At 44.4% G+C, this 15,583-nt stretch overlaps 1 protein-coding gene across 3 annotated transcripts in view; it reads left to right on the top strand.

Annotated features, from left to right (window-relative positions):
* The first annotated feature begins 673 nt into the window (after positions 1-673).
* LOC115200191 (oxysterol-binding protein 2) overlaps positions 674-15,583 on the top strand; it is an 82,453-nt gene continuing 67,543 nt past the window's right edge. Inside the window, exon 1 of one of the 3 annotated variants that reach the window (XM_029763033.1) lies at positions 674-1,048. In XM_029763033.1, coding sequence (XP_029618893.1) covers positions 783-1,048 — 266 coding nt within the window. In that variant the 5' untranslated portion in view covers positions 674-782. The remainder of the gene's footprint in view (positions 1,049-15,583) is intronic. The other 2 variants (XM_029763032.1, XM_029763035.1) reach the window with 2 other exon arrangements.

Raw genomic sequence — 15,583 nt, 5'->3', positions numbered from 1 at the left:
CTAATACTAGTTCATTATGATTATGCCTCATCTCAATGACTCAGTTGTTGCCCAGAACACTGCCACTAGTGATACCGCTCCTCGTGCCCAGAGGTGATTCCACACGTCACATAAATGGGACAATGTCGCCACCGTGTGGAATAAAGGTGTTATAATATATTTAGTGAAATGTGCGTCTATTTTGGTAAATGCATAGGCCAGGGGACAGGATTTATAATGCAAATATTTCCCACGGTCAAAAACGATTGATTCAACTTGACTTAGAAACCCCAAATATTTAAACACATTGTTCTTCATCTGCTAAATGTCAGCATCAGTGGAGACTAATTGTGCATGTTGAGTGTAAAAAAGAAGGCACAGTAGTCCCTGGAGTGAAATTGTAAGAGAATTCACACACACACTTGCTACTAATACTGAACATGTATACACACGGGTATATTTAGTGTCTGTAATGTTTCCAAAAGCTCAGCTATTTAGCAAAAAAATCCATTAAGTTGCATCAGTATTTATCCAATTTACTCCAAGGAGAGTAAAGTATTTGCTTTTTGATTGTTGTATTTTCTATACGAAATGAACTATCGCAGAAATAATGAATCACATGCCTCCTGATGTTTCAGGAATTTCTGACACCAGCGTCACATGCCAGTACCTCCTTCGCAAAGTTCCCATCAGTTTTCATCCTTCCTCCGGTTTCCAGGGTCATGTGAAAGGGGCGTGTGGTGTTAATCTTGCTTTCTCTGGTCCGGAGCCTCCCCGGTTTAGCTCACTCATCGGCGGTGTGTATGGGGAGAGCGATCGCTCTCTGTGGTCGCTCGGGGAGGATAGTGTCATTCCTTTCCGCGGTACCTTGTTTGTCCGGCTGCACCCCACAACCTGCGGCGGAGCGGAGGATGAGCGACCAGGGGAAGAGCTCGGTTTCCACTCCTGCGAGTGCCCCAGCCCCGGGATCGGATACTTACAAAGGCTGGCTTTTTAAATGGACTAACTATTTGAAAGGGTATCAACGCCGATGGTTCGTCCTCAGCAATGGCCTTCTGTCGTATTACAGGTAAACATGCTGACACTAGCTGCTGTGTAGCTAGCTAATTACAGTACAGTGTCATTGTCAAATTAAACGTTAACCATGTCAGCATCAGCATGGGTTAGAATATTAAAATACATGTTTATAAGCCGCAATTGCAGGCTAACTAGCTAGCTAGCTACTAGTACTATATACACTTTGATGGTATTTTATTGCAAGTGTCAAACAAACAATCACTATGATGACCGCTAACTAGGTATCTAGCCAAGTGTGGTACTGAGATCATGACAACTTCTTGACTTCAGACAAGCCCCATCATGTGTTAACTTCAGTGGGCACTATTCTCACAGATCACTAATAGATAACATGATTTCAAGCCCTTTAAACTTAGCTAACAAAGAAATGATAGCTATCAAGCTTTAAAACGTATATGTCGCTAACTATCTATATTAGCTAGAATGTTTAAATCATTGTAGTTACTGTAACGTTACACAGACAGGCTGACATAATGCGAGTGGCTCTGGCACGACCTAGCTGTCACTGACTGAGCTAGCGAGAAGTTGCTAGCTCAGCGAGCTAACCAGATTTTGTATAGATCTAGGTAGACTTGTCAAGTGATTGTTGATGTTAACGAGATGGAACTCAAAGTCTAATAGGAAGAAATGTTTCAGTTTATACTTTTTTATAGCCTTGGGCTATCATATGAAATAATGGTTTGTCCAGCTAGCTAGCTTGCTAACGTTAGCACAAATATAGCTAGCTAACTAGTCTCTGTCATCAGTTATTTTCTGCCACCCATGTTATTTTGTTAGCTACAAATAACATACACCCCAAATTATTGCATTTCGAAAGAAATGCACTCCCACTGAATGTTTTCCCTGGGAGTAAAACAACATTCACTTGTAGAAGACGAGCATCGTCTCTCCACACAGTGCACAGTTGCCACCTGTGTTTTACTAATAACACCTGTGGCTCGGGTGCTTCCTGAATGGGAGTCAACTTTCCTCTGGGCAGCCCTCTGAACAGGAGAAGGAGAGTGGGTCACATGTAACAACTGTTGTTCACCCAACCCAGTTTTACTGTGGTTAATTAATTGGTTCATAACAGAAAGTAGGTCTATTCCTCTGAGATCCTGCGAATGAGGTCCATCCAGAAACATGAGTGTCTGCTGTTGAGAGTGTAATTGGCTCCTAAAACCAGCTTAGGCTTTTTAAACCACTCAGATGATGGGGTTCATGACAGCAGGTGTTAAAGAGCAGAGACAGCTAATGTATTTTAATAGTTTTATAGTCACATCAACCTACAATTACTTAGTGTCAATATTTTGTTTTGACTTCACTGGAGGAAACGAGCCTACCTCTCTCATCAGAACAAGATGTAGGCTAACTACCGGTAGTAGGTCTACTCAATCAAATGTATTTCTACTGTCTGAAGGAGTCGGTGGTAATGGGACCTGGTGGACTTCACTTAACACATCTTATACCGTGCTATATAATCAGATGCATGCGACCACACCTTCACACACAGCCCTGTGGTCCTTTAGCCATAGAGTCAAGGGTTAGTGGAATCTGAAACAGGGGAGCCAAAGTCCAACTCTTGTTTGTGCTGATGGTGAAAGGAAAGAACTCTGTCCCCTCAGTCTTCCCTCTATTAATAGTCTGCAAAGGCCGTCATCGTAAAATAACAATTTGTTCTTAACTGACTTGCCTAGTTAAATCAAATCAAATGTTGGAAGGTGACTGCTGTCTGATGTGAAGGTAGCCTGTTGACATCTGAGGCAGTGGAGCACACAGGTTCCCACAAAAGCAAGCCTGAGTAATGCCCCTCGTCTCCTCTCTGCCTGGCAGAGCTCTCTGTGTGCGTCTGGCTGGAGGCTTTGTTTTTGTCCGCCTGCGTACAGAAGCTGCCTGTCTGTCTCTGTCTGTATTTGAAAGTGATTCTAAATTAAACCAGTAGCACCTAACATGTCAATGATGTGTCTTCATGTCTGGAGGTTTTCTACTGTACCTTTGACGTCTCCCTCTGATGTACCACCATGGTTGTAAAACATTGTTGGATCAGCAGGACTGAGGTGGAGGCATTGTATGCATCACTGTGTCTTTGTCAGAACAACACTGTTCTTCACTCCCTGCATCCCATCTCCCGTTTTCTCATTATTATAGAGGCAAAGAGGGGAAGTGTTGTTCTGTGTCAGTCAGTGTTCCAGTATCTTGCAGCTGTGCCACCTATGTGTGTTACAGCTCTCTATGTGGCTAAGGTCAGGTTGTACCGTTAAAACATCCAGCGTTCCATTAATGGACAGGTCATCTGCTCTGAGCAGCAGTCAGTTCCTTTTATCTTGTTTGTGTTTTCAAAAGTGTCAGACGCATATTATGTAGAGCAATATTATGACTGTAGTATGACTACGTAGCAGTGATTACCTGAGGGTTGTAGATGGATGCCAGAATGGCTTACTGTACGTCACTCGCATCTCAGCATCCATCTCAGCATCCATCTCAGCATCCATCACAGCATCCATCACAGCATCCATCACAGCATCCATCACAGCATGCATCACAGCATCCATCACAGCATCCATCACAGCATGCATCACAGCATCCATCACAGCATCCATCACAGCATGCATCACAGCATCCATCACAGCATCCATCACAGCATGCATCACAGCATCCATCACAGCATCCATCACAGCATCCATCACAGCATCCATCACAGCATCCATCACAGCATGCATCACAGCATGCATCACAGCATGCATCACAGCATCCATCACAGCATGCATCACAGCATGCATCACAGCATGCATCGATCAGTTGTTGTAGCCTATTTTCTTTAGTTGCCCTTTTCAAAAGCAGGGCAAATTGTTTATTCCTGAAGGGGTGAGACACTACTTACTTAATCCATGCCACTTGCTTATTTGATCCCAATGATGTTCAAAGGATCTCAGTTTCCCAGTCGAGTTGTGCTGATATGGAGAATGTATGTAAAGTTGGTAGTGGCAGTCAAAGGCCAGTGGTGGACATGGACTATAATCTCTGGGCTGCAGCTGATCTGACACACAGCGTTTAAGCCACTTAACATTTTATGGGGGTTTATAGAGCTGCAATGTTTCACTTGCTCCATTGACTCGTCTTTGGTCTGACGCTGCATCTCTGCTCAGACTGCAAATACTGTATTCTCTGCATTGCTCATTCTAATGTAACTGTTACTGGACATTGCATTTTAGTTACATTGCTTATACATACAGGATATTTATTTATATAATCGATTCTTGACATAGAGTGAGCTATCTACTGCTGTACATATCATTCTTAGTATATCTTGTGTAAATTCATCCTGTGTATATACATATAGATTGCATTTGGATTACTGTTACAGTGCTACAGTATTTGAGTTGTTAATCGGATTTGTTCTGACATTTTTATATATACAGCACCAGTCGAAAGTTTGGACACACCTGCTCATTCAAGGGTTTTTCTATATTTTTACTATTTTCTACATTGTATGAAATAACACATGGAATCATGTAGTAACTAAAAACAAATCTAAATATATTTGAGATTCTTCAAAGTAGCCACCCTTTGCCTTGATGAAAGCTTTGCACACTCTTGGCATTCTCTCAACCAGCTTCACGAGGAATGCTTTTCCAACAGTCTTGAAGGAGTTCCCACATATGCTGAGCACTTGTTGGCTGCTTTTTCTTCACTCTGCGGTCCAACTCATCCTTAACCATCTCAATTGGGTTGAGGTCAGGTGATTGTGGAGACCAGGTCATCTGATGCAGCACTCCATGACTCTCCTCCTTGGTCAAATAGTTCTAACACAGCCTGGAGGTGTGTTTTGGGTCAAAGCACCATCACACCTACTCCATGCTTCACGGTGGGAACCACACATGCCGGAGATCATCCGTTCACCTACTTTGCGTCTCACAAAGACATGGCGGTTGGAACCAAAAATCTCAAATTTGCACTCATCATACACTCAAAGGATAGATTTCCACCGGTCTAATCAATCAATCAATCAAATTTATTTATCAGCTGATGTCACAAAGTGCTGTACAGAAACCCAGCCTAAAACCCCAAACAGCAAGCGATGCAGGTGTAGAAGCACGGTGGCTAGGAAAAACTCCCTAGAAAGCCCAGAACCTAGAAAGAAACCTAGAGAGGAACCAGGCTATGAGGAGTGGCCAGTCCTCTTCTGGCTGTTCCGGGTGGAGATTATAACAGAACATGGCCAAGATGTTCAAATGTTCATAGATGACCAGCAGGGTCAAATAATAATAATCACAGTGGTTGTCGAGGGTGCAACAGGTCAGCACCTCAGGAGTAAATGTCTGTTGGCTTTTCATAGCCAATCTTTGAGTATCTCTACTGCTCCTGCTGTCTCTAGAGAGTTGAAAACAGCAGGTCTGGGACAGGTAGCACGTCCGGTGAACAGGTCAGGGTTCCATAGCTGCAGGCAGAACAGTTGAAACTGGAGCAGCAGCAGGGCCAGGTGGACTTGGGACAGCAAGGAGTCATCATGCCAGGTAGTCCTGAGGCATGGTCCTAGGGCTCAGGTCCTCCGAGAGAGAGAAAAAGAGAGAGGGGAATTAGAGAGAGCATACTTACATTCACACAGGATACCAGATAAGAAAGGAAAAATACTTGAGATATAACAGACTGACCTTAGCCCCCCGAGACACAAACTATTGCATAAATACTGGAGGCTGAGACGGGAGGGGTCGGGAGACGATGTGGCCCTGTCCTACTATACCTCCAGACAGGATCAAACAGGCATGATATGTTCATTGCTCGTGTTTCTTGGCCCAAGCAAGTCTCTTCTTATTATTGATGTCCTTTAGTAGTGGTTTCTTTGCAGCAATTTGGCCATGAAGGCCTTATTCACGCAGTCTCCTCTGATCAGTTGATGTTGAGATGTGTCTGTTACTTGAACTCTGTGAAGCATTTATTTGGGCTCCAATCTGATTCCTATGGCGATCCTCATGAGAGCCAATTTCATCATAGCGCTTGATGGTTTGTGCGACTGGACTCGAAGAAACCTTCAAAGTTCTCAATGTTCAGGATTGACTGACCTTAATGTTTTAAAGTAATGTCATTTCTCTTTGCTTATTTCAGCTGTTTTTGACATAATATGGACTTGGTCTTTTACCAAATAGGGCTGTTTTCTGTATACCAACCCTACCTTGTTACAGCACAACTGATTGTCTCAAACGTATTAAGAAGGAAAGAAATTCCACAAATTAACTTAGCAAGGCACACCTGTTAATTGAAATGCATTCCAGGTGACTACTTCATGAAGCTGGTTGAGAGAATGCCAAGCGTGTGCAAAGCTGTCATCAAAGCAAAGGGTGGCTACTTTGAAGAATCTAAAATATACCTTTTTTTGGGTACTACATGATTCCATACGTGTTATTTCATAGTTTTGATGTCTTCACTATTATTCTACAATGCAATGAGCAGCTGTGTCCCAACTTTCAACTGGTACTGTATGTTTACCTGTTTGACATTTTACCGCATTGTTAGGAGCACATTTTATTTTTATTTTTTATTTTTTTCGCCTTTATTTAATAACCAGGTAGGCCAGTTGAGAACAAAGCAGTGCGACACAAACAACAACACAGAGTTACACATGGAATAAACAAACAGTGCGACACAAACAACACAGAGTTACACATGGAATAAACAAACAGTCAATAATACAATAGAGAAAGTCTCTCTCTCTCTCTATATATATGTGTGTGTGTGTGTGTGTGTGTGTGTGTGTGCGAATGATGTAGGATAAGGGGGGTAGGCAATATATAGGTCTAAATTATAGTGGCAAAATTATTACAGTATGGCAAATTAATCACTGGGGTGATAGATGTGCAGAAGATGAGTGTGCAATTAGCGGTACTGGGGAGCAAAGGAGCAAAATAAATAACAATATGGTGATGAGGTAGTTGGATGGGCTATTTATAGATTGGCTTTGTACAGGTGCAGTGATTTGTGAGCTGCTCTGACAGCTGCTGCTTAAAGCTAGTGAGGGAGATATGAGTCTCCAGCTTCAGTGACTTTTGCAGTTTGTTCCAGTCATTGGCAGCAGAGAACTGGAAGGAAAGGCGGCCAAAGGAGGAATTGGATTTGGGGGTGATCAGTGAAATATACCTGCTGGAGCGCGTGCTACGGGTGGCTGTTGCTGTGGTGACCAGTGAGCTGAGATAAGGCGGGGCTTTACCTAGCAACGACTTATAGATGACCTGGAGCCAGTGGGTTTGGCGACAGATATGAAGCGAGGGCCAGCCAACAAGAGCATACAGGTCGCAGTGGTGGGTAGTATATGGGGCTTTGGTGACAAAACGGATGGCACTGTGATAGACTGCATCCAATTTGCTGAGTAGAGTGTTGGAGGCTATTTTGTAAATGACATCGCTGAAGTCAAGGATCGGTAGGATAGTCAGTTTTACGAGGGTATGTTTGGCAGCATGAGTGAAGGATGCTTTGTTGCGAAATAGGAAGCCGATTCTAGATTTAATTTTGGATTGGAGATGTTTGATGTGAGTCTGGAAGGAGAGTTTACAGTCTAACCAGACACCTAGGTATTTGTAGTTGTCCACAAGTCAGAACCGTCCAGAGTAGTGATGCTGGACGTGTGGGTAGGTGCGGGCAGCGATCGGTTGAAGAGCATGCATTTAGTTTTACTTGCATTTAAGAGCAGTTGGAGGCCACGGAAGGAGAGTTGTATGGCATTGAAGCTCGTCTGGAGGTTAGTTAACACAGTGTCCAAAGAAGGGCCAGAAGTATACAGAATGGTGTTGTCTGCGTAGAGGTGGATCAGAGACTCACCAGCAGCAAGAGCCACATCATTGATGTATACAGAGAAAAGAGTCGGCCCGAGGATTAAACCCTGTGGCACCCTCATAGAGTCTGCCAGAGGTCTGGACAACAGGCCATCCGATTTGACACACTGAACTCTGTCAGAGAAGTAGTTGGTGAACCAGGCTAGACAGTCATTTGAGAAACCAAGGCTGTTAAGTCTGCCAATAAGAATATGGTGATTGACAGAGTCGAAAGCCTTGGCCAGGTCGATGAATACAGCTGTGCAGTATTGTCTCTTATCGATGGCGGTTATGCTATCGTTTAGGACCTTGAGCGTGGCTGAGGTGCACCCGTGACCAGCTCAGAAACCAGATTGCATAGCGGAGAAGGTACGGTTGGATTCAAAATGGTCGGTGATCTGTTTGTTGACTTGGCTTTCGAAGACCTTAGAAAGGCAGGGTAGGATAGATATATAGGTCTGTAGCAGTTTGGGTCTAGAGTGTCTCCCCCTTTGAAGAGGGGGATGACCCTGGCAGCTTTCCAATCTTTGGGGATCTCAGACGATACGAAGGAGAGGTTGAACAAGCTAGTAATAGGGGTTGCAACATTTTCGGCTGATAATTTTAGGAAGAGAAGGTCCAGATTGTCTATCCCTGCTGATATGTAGGGGTCCAGATTTTGCAGCTCTTTCAGAACATCTGCTACCTGGATTTGGGAGAAGGAGAAATGGGGGAGGCTTGGGCGAGTTGCAGTGAGTGGTGCAGGGCTGTTGACTGGGGTAGGGGCAGCCAGGTGGAAAGCATGGCCAGCCGTAGAAAAATGCTTATTGAAATTCTCAATTATCGCGGATTTATTGGTGGTAACAGTGTTTCCTAGCCTCAGTGCAGTGGGCAGCTGGGAGGAGGTGATCTTATTTTCCATGGATTTTACAGTGTCCCAGAACTTTTTGGAGTTAGTGTTACAGGATGCAAATTTCTGTTTGAAAAAGCTAGCCTTAGCTTTCCTAACTGACTGAGTATATTGGTTCCTAACTTCAGTGAAAAGTTGCATATCGCGGGGGCTATTCGATGCTAATGCAGAACGCCACAGGATGTTTTTGTGCTAGTCAAGGGCAGTCAGGTCTAATAACATGAGCATTTTGCTGCACCAGCTATAACATCTGCTAAACTATGTACGTGACCAATCAACTTTGAATTGTTTTGCTGCTTCTCTTTTACTCCGAGTCAGCCACCCCCCCCCCACCATCCTTTGGCTGTTTCCTGTTTTCCCATCACCAGTCAGGTACTGTAAATGACTGAGGTGAACACCCACCATTATCTCACTTCAATGTGTGACAAGGCCTTTCCCCTCCTCCTCTCGTCTTTCATTTTTTATTTCTTCATTGACTCTTTCTTCCGGCCTTAACTCTCATCACAGCTTACTTACCTCTGAGAGGAAATCTGACAGTGCTTTAGTAAAGATTACAAAGCATTAGCTTCTGGAGCCCTATGCAAGCCCTGCTATCACTGCCTCACACACACTCAGCCTGGCGGCCCCATGCACATCTCAGCTTGGCTCTGAGATAGAAGTATTAATACAGTTTTAACTGGATAGTTATACGGCTAGGTGGGGGTTCTGCATCGTTTTCAGTTCTCAGTTTGGTTTTTGGTCCTGCTGGCACACTGTGTCCTTGCCTGAAGGGAGGAAAGAAGAGTTATGAGACAATACACGAGCCAGTTGGAGGGGCAGGGACAGTCCTGCTCAGCACTGAGCTCAGAGCCATCCTCGGACGTAGGCTCGCTCTGGCCTGGAGATGTTGGAGAGGGGGAAAGGAGGGAAGACGTGGTCCAATCAAATTAATGGGTTCCTCCTTGGGCTCAGTGCCAGGTCACTGTGTGTGTGTGTGTGTGTGTGTGTGTGTGTGTGTGTGTGTGAGAGACAATGCTGAATAGAAACACTTAACATCCTCAGCTTTAATCTTTCAGCAGGTCATGTCATACTGTACGTGCCACAGTGTCTCTGTCTTGGTTTGCTTGTCTCATGTTTTTATTACTCTCTCCCTCCTTAGGAGGACAACACCAAGGGACATGTAGTGCCTATCTCTCCTTGTATCCTGTTGTGTTCCCTTCTTACCGTGCTGTATATTTGTCCTTGTCTTTATTCCTGTATGTCTCTCTGTTTACCTGTTTGTCTCTGTATGTTCTGCATGTCTGCTCATGCCTGTGCCAGCTAGTCTCTCTAGTGTGTTGAGACGCTGTTCTGTTTCATTACACGCCCTCAGATCGGTGGATCTGTGTTTTGTGTGGTTGTGTGGTGCTCAGGGGAACGACAGGTAAAAGCCCCTTAATGCTTTACCAGCACAGCACAACACACAGGACCCGCTGGCCCTCACACTCCCTCTCTCTGATTCAAATCTCTCTCTTTCCCTCTCTCTCGCTCTTTCTCTCTCTCTCTGCCCTGCCGTCCATATCTATCTCTCTCTCTCTCTCTCTCTCTCTCTCTCTCTCTCTCTCTCTCTCTCTCTCTCTCTCTCTCTCTCTCTCTCTCTCTCTCTCTCTCTCTCTCTCTCTCTCTCTCTCTCTCTCTCTCTCTCTCTCTCTCTCTCTCTCTCTCTCTCTCTCTCTCTCTCTCTCTCTCTCTCTCTCTCTCTCTCTCTGCCCTGCCGTCCATCTCTCTCTCTTTCCCTCTCTCTCTCTCTCTCTCTGCCCTGCCATCCATCTCTCTCTCTTTCCCTCTCTCTCTCTTTCTCTCTCTCTCTCTCTCTCTCTCTCTGCCCTGCCGTCCATCTCTCTCTCTTTCCCTCTCTCTCTCTCTTTCTCTCTCTCTCTGCCCTGCCGTCCATCTCTCTCTCTCTGCCCCACAGTCCATCTCTCTCTCTCTCTCTGCCCCACAGTCCATCTCTCTCTCTCTCTCTGCCCCACCGTCCATCTCTCTCTCTCTCTCTCTCTGCCCCACCGTCCATCTCTCTCTCTCTCTGCCCCACCGTCCATCTCTCTCTCTCTCTCTCTCTCTCTCTGCCCCACCGTCCATCTCTCTCTCTCTCTCTCTCTGCCCCACCGTCCATATCTCTCGCTCTCTCTCTCTCTGCCCCACCGTCCATATTTTTCTCTCTCTCTGTGCCCCGCCGTCCTTATCTCTCTCTCCGCTTCTGCTGTGCCTTGGCTCTGTAATCCCTTTGCCGTTGCATGGCCTTGCCTCCTCACAGGGCAGAGGGATCAAAATGGATCTCATCTTTCTCATCAGCACACTTCTAGTGGTGTGACCCAGTTAGAGCTGAAGCTCTGGGAAGGCAGCGCACACTGGAAGCTGGGCTGTTGAGGAACCCTTCTCTCCCTGTTGCTTTGCATGACCATGTCCCTATCTGGTCTAAGATGGAGCCAGGGAAAAGTTGACCACAAATTGCTTGTTTAGGATCAGCTTTACCTTTAATCTCGGCACCCAGAATGAAAGTTTGCAAGCACGCTGGACAGCTACTCATGTCTTGGCTAAACAGTCAAGAGAGACTAGCCTCCCACTCCTCTTTCTATTCTGGTTAGAGCCAGATTGCTCTGTTCTGTGAATGGAGTAGTGCACAGCGTTGTACGAGATCTTCAGTTTCTTGGCAATTTCTCACATGGAATTGCCTTCATTTCTCAGAACAAGAATAGACTGACGAGTTTCAGAAGAAAGGTCTTTGTTTCTGTCCATTTTGAGCCTGTAATCGAACCCACAAATGCTGATGCTCCAGATACTCAACTAGTCTAAAGAAGGCCAGTTTTATTGCTTCTTTAATCAGCACGACAGTTTTCAGCTGTACTAACATAATTGCAAAAGGGTTTTCTAATGATCAATTAGCCTTTTAAAATGATAAACTTGGATTAGCTAACACAACGTGCCATTGGAACACAGGAGTGATGGTTGCTGATAATGGGCCTCTGTACGCCTATGTACAGTTGAAGTCGGAAGTTTACATACACTTTAGCCAAATACATTTAAACTCAGTTTTTCACAATTCCTGACATTTAATCCTAGTAAAAAATCCCTCTTAGATCACTTAGGATCACCACTTTATTTAAATAATGTGAAATGTCAGAATAATAGTAGAGAGAATTATATATTTCAGCTTTTATTTCTTCACATTTTCAGTGGGTCAGAAGTTTACATACACTCAATTAGTATTTGGTAGCATTGCCTTTAAATTGTTTAACTTGGGTCAAAGGTTTTGGGTAGCCTTCCACAAGCTTCCCACAATAAGTTGGGTGAATTTTGGCCCATTCCTCCTGACAGAGCTGGTGTAACTGAGTCAGGTTTGTAGGCCTCCTTGATTGCACACACCTTTTTCACTTCTGCCCACACATTTTCTATAGAGTTGAGGTCAGGGCTTTGTGATGGCCACTCCAATAATTTGACTTTGTTGTCCTTAAGCCATTTTGCCACAAATTTGGAAGTATGCTTGGGGTCAATGTCCATTTGGAAGAACCATTTGTGACCAAGCTTTAACTTCCTGACTGATGTTCTGAGATGTTGCTTCAATATATCCACATAATTTTCAATTCTTCATGATGCCATCTATTTTGTGAAGTGTACCAGTCCCTCCTGCAGCAAAGCACCCCCACAACATGATGCTGCCACCCCCGTGCTTCACGGTTAGGATGGTGTTCTTCGGCTTGCAAGCATCCCCCTTTTTCCTCCAAACATAACAATGGTCATTATGGCCAAACAGTTCTATTTTTATTTCATCAGACCAGAGGACATTTCTCCAAAAAGTACGATCTTTGTCCTCATGTGCAGTTGCAAACAATAGTCTGGCTTTTTTATGGCAGTTTTGGAGCAGTGGCTTCTTCCTTGCTGAGCGGCCTTTCAGGTTATGTCGATATAGGACTCATTTTACTGTGGATATAGATACTTTTGTACCTGTTTCCTCCAGCATCTTCACAAGGTCCTTTGCTGTTGTTCTGGGATTGATTTGCACTTTTCGCACCAAAGTACGTTCATCTCTAGGAGACAGATCACGTCTCTTTCCTGAGCGGTATGATGGCTGCGTGGTCCCATGGTGTTTATACTTGTGTACTATTGTTTGTACAGATGAACGTGATACCTTCAGGCGTTTGGAAATTGCTCCCAAGGATGAACCAGACTTGTGGAGGTCTACAATTTTTTGGGCTGATTTCTTTTGATTTTCCCATGATGTAAAGCAAAGAGGCACTGAGTTTGAAGTTAGGCCTGGAAATACATCCGCAGGTACACCTCCAATTGACTCAAATGATGTCAATTAGCCTATCAGAAGCTTCTGAAGCCATGACATTTTCTGGAATTTTCCAAGCTGTTTAAAAGGCACAGGTCAACTTAGTGTATGTAAACTTCTGACCCACTGGAATTGTGATACAGTGAAATCATCTGTCTGTAAACAATTGTTGGGTAGTAGATGTCCTAACCGACTTGCCACAACTATAGCTTGTTAACAAGAAATTTGTGGAGTGGTTGAAAAACGAGTTTTAATGACTCCAACATAAGTGTATGTAAACTTCCTACTTCGACTGTAGATATTCCATAAGAAATCTGCCGTTTCCAGCTACAATAGTCAGTTACAACATTAACAATGTCTACACTGTATTTCTGATCAATTTGATGTCATTTAATGGACAAAATTGTAGCTTTTCTTTCAAAAACAAGGACATTTCTAAGTGACCCCAAACTTTTGAACGCTAGTGTGTGTGTGTCTATCTATCTCACTCAAAATATATTCTCAATTAGCCTTGTAAACTAAGCACTGTTCCTGCTAGCTAGACTGTTTTCTCTACAACAAGACGACACACGCACTTCTTAGAAGCTTTCAGACATTTCAGGACAGAAACCCTGAGTGAGTGAGTCTCGAGACGCGTGCGCATGTGATCCTGTTGCTCTGGGCTGAGTGTGTGCTGGTTCAGTTGGCAGGATAATGCTGTGAGACAGCTGGTTCTGGCAGTGAGGGGCAGGGGTCAATGAGGATGGATGTTTGGACATATTTAGGTGTACACAGTCTTTTACAACTAACCTTGTGGGGACACACAATTCAGTCCCATTTAAAATCCTAAACCGTACTCTAACCTTAACCCTAGCTCCTAAACTTAATTCTAACACTAATTCTAACCTTAACCCTAAACCCCCTAGAAATAGCATTTAGTCAGGTAGCATAGCAGTTGGTCAAATGTTTGTTTGCTATTCTTGTGGGAAGCAGAAGTCCCCACAAGAATAGTAAACAAACAAAAACACGTCCACACACATTCACATGCACAACCAGCACTACAACCAGGGATATGACTTTCCCAGACTTTCCCACACCCAGGACCCACTCCAATTAGCTTACCGCCCCAATAGGTCCACAGACGATGCAATTGTCATCACACTGCCCTATCCCATCTGGACAAGAGGAATATCTATGTAAGAATGCTGTTCATTGACTACAGCTCAGCATTGAACACCATAGTACCCTCCAAGCACATCATTAAGCTTGAGACCCTGGGTCTCGACCCTGCCCTGTGCAATTGGGTCTTGGATTTCCTGACGGGCCGCCCCCAGGTGGTGAAGGTAGGAAACAACATCTTCACCGCTGATCCTCAACACTGGGGCCCCACAAGGGTGCGTTCTCAGCCCCGTCCTGTACTCTCTGTTCACCCACGACTGCGTGGCCATGCACGCCTCCAACTCAATCATCAAGTTTGCAGACAACACAACAGTGGTAGGCTTGATTACCAGCAACGACGAGACAGCCTACAGGGAGAAGGTGAGGGCACTCGGAGTGTGGTGTCAGGAAAATTATCTCTCAATCAATGTCAGCAAAACAAAAGAGATGATTGTGGACTTCAGGAAACAGCAAAGGGAGTTCCCCCCTATCCACATCGACGGGACAGCAGGTGGAAAGTTTTAAATTCCTCTGTGTTCATTTTACCGACAAATTGCAATGGTCCACCCACACAGACAGTGTGGTGAAGAAGGCGGAACAGCGCCTCTTCAACCTCAGGAAGCTGAAGAAGTTTGGCTTGTCACCGAAAACCCTCACTAACTTTTACAGGTGCACAATTGAGAGCATCCTGTCAGGCTATATCACCACCTGGTACGGCAACTGCTCCGCCCACAACCGCAAGGCTCTCCAGAGGGTAGTGAGGTCTGCACAACGCGTCTCCGGGGGCAAACTATCTGCCCTCTAGGAGACCTACAGCACCTGATGTCACAGGAAGACCAAAAAGATCATCAAGGACAACAACCACCCGAGCCACTACCTGTTCACGCCGCTAACATCCAGAAGGTGAGGTCAGTACAGGTGCATCAAATCTTTACTAGATTGTATGTACATACAGACTTGATATCATTGGACACTTTAATAAATGGAACACTAGTCTCTTTAATAATGCCACTAAGAATGTTTACATATCTCGCATTACTCATCTCATATGTATATAATGTATACTATATCCTTCACTATCTATTGCATCTTAGCTGCTCGATCACTGCTCATCCATATACTTTATAGTTATATATTCTCATCCCATTCCTTTACTAGATTGTGTGTATTAGGTTTTGTTGTGGAATTGTTAAATATGACCTGTTACATACTGCTGCACTGTCAGATCTAGAAGCTTAAGCATTTCACTACACTCACAATAACATCTGCTAACCATGTGTATGTAACCAGTAACATCTGCTAACCATGTGTATGTGACCAGTAACATCTGCTAATCATGTGTATGTAACCAATAACATCTGCTAACCATGTGTATGTGACCAATAACATCTGCTAACCATGTGTATGTGACCAATAACATCTGCT

The sequence above is a fragment of the Salmo trutta genome, chromosome 9 (assembly GCF_901001165.1).
Source record: "Salmo trutta chromosome 9, fSalTru1.1, whole genome shotgun sequence".
NCBI lineage: Eukaryota > Metazoa > Chordata > Actinopteri > Salmoniformes > Salmonidae > Salmo > Salmo trutta.
This window is presented reverse-complemented; position numbering and strand designations above follow the sequence as displayed.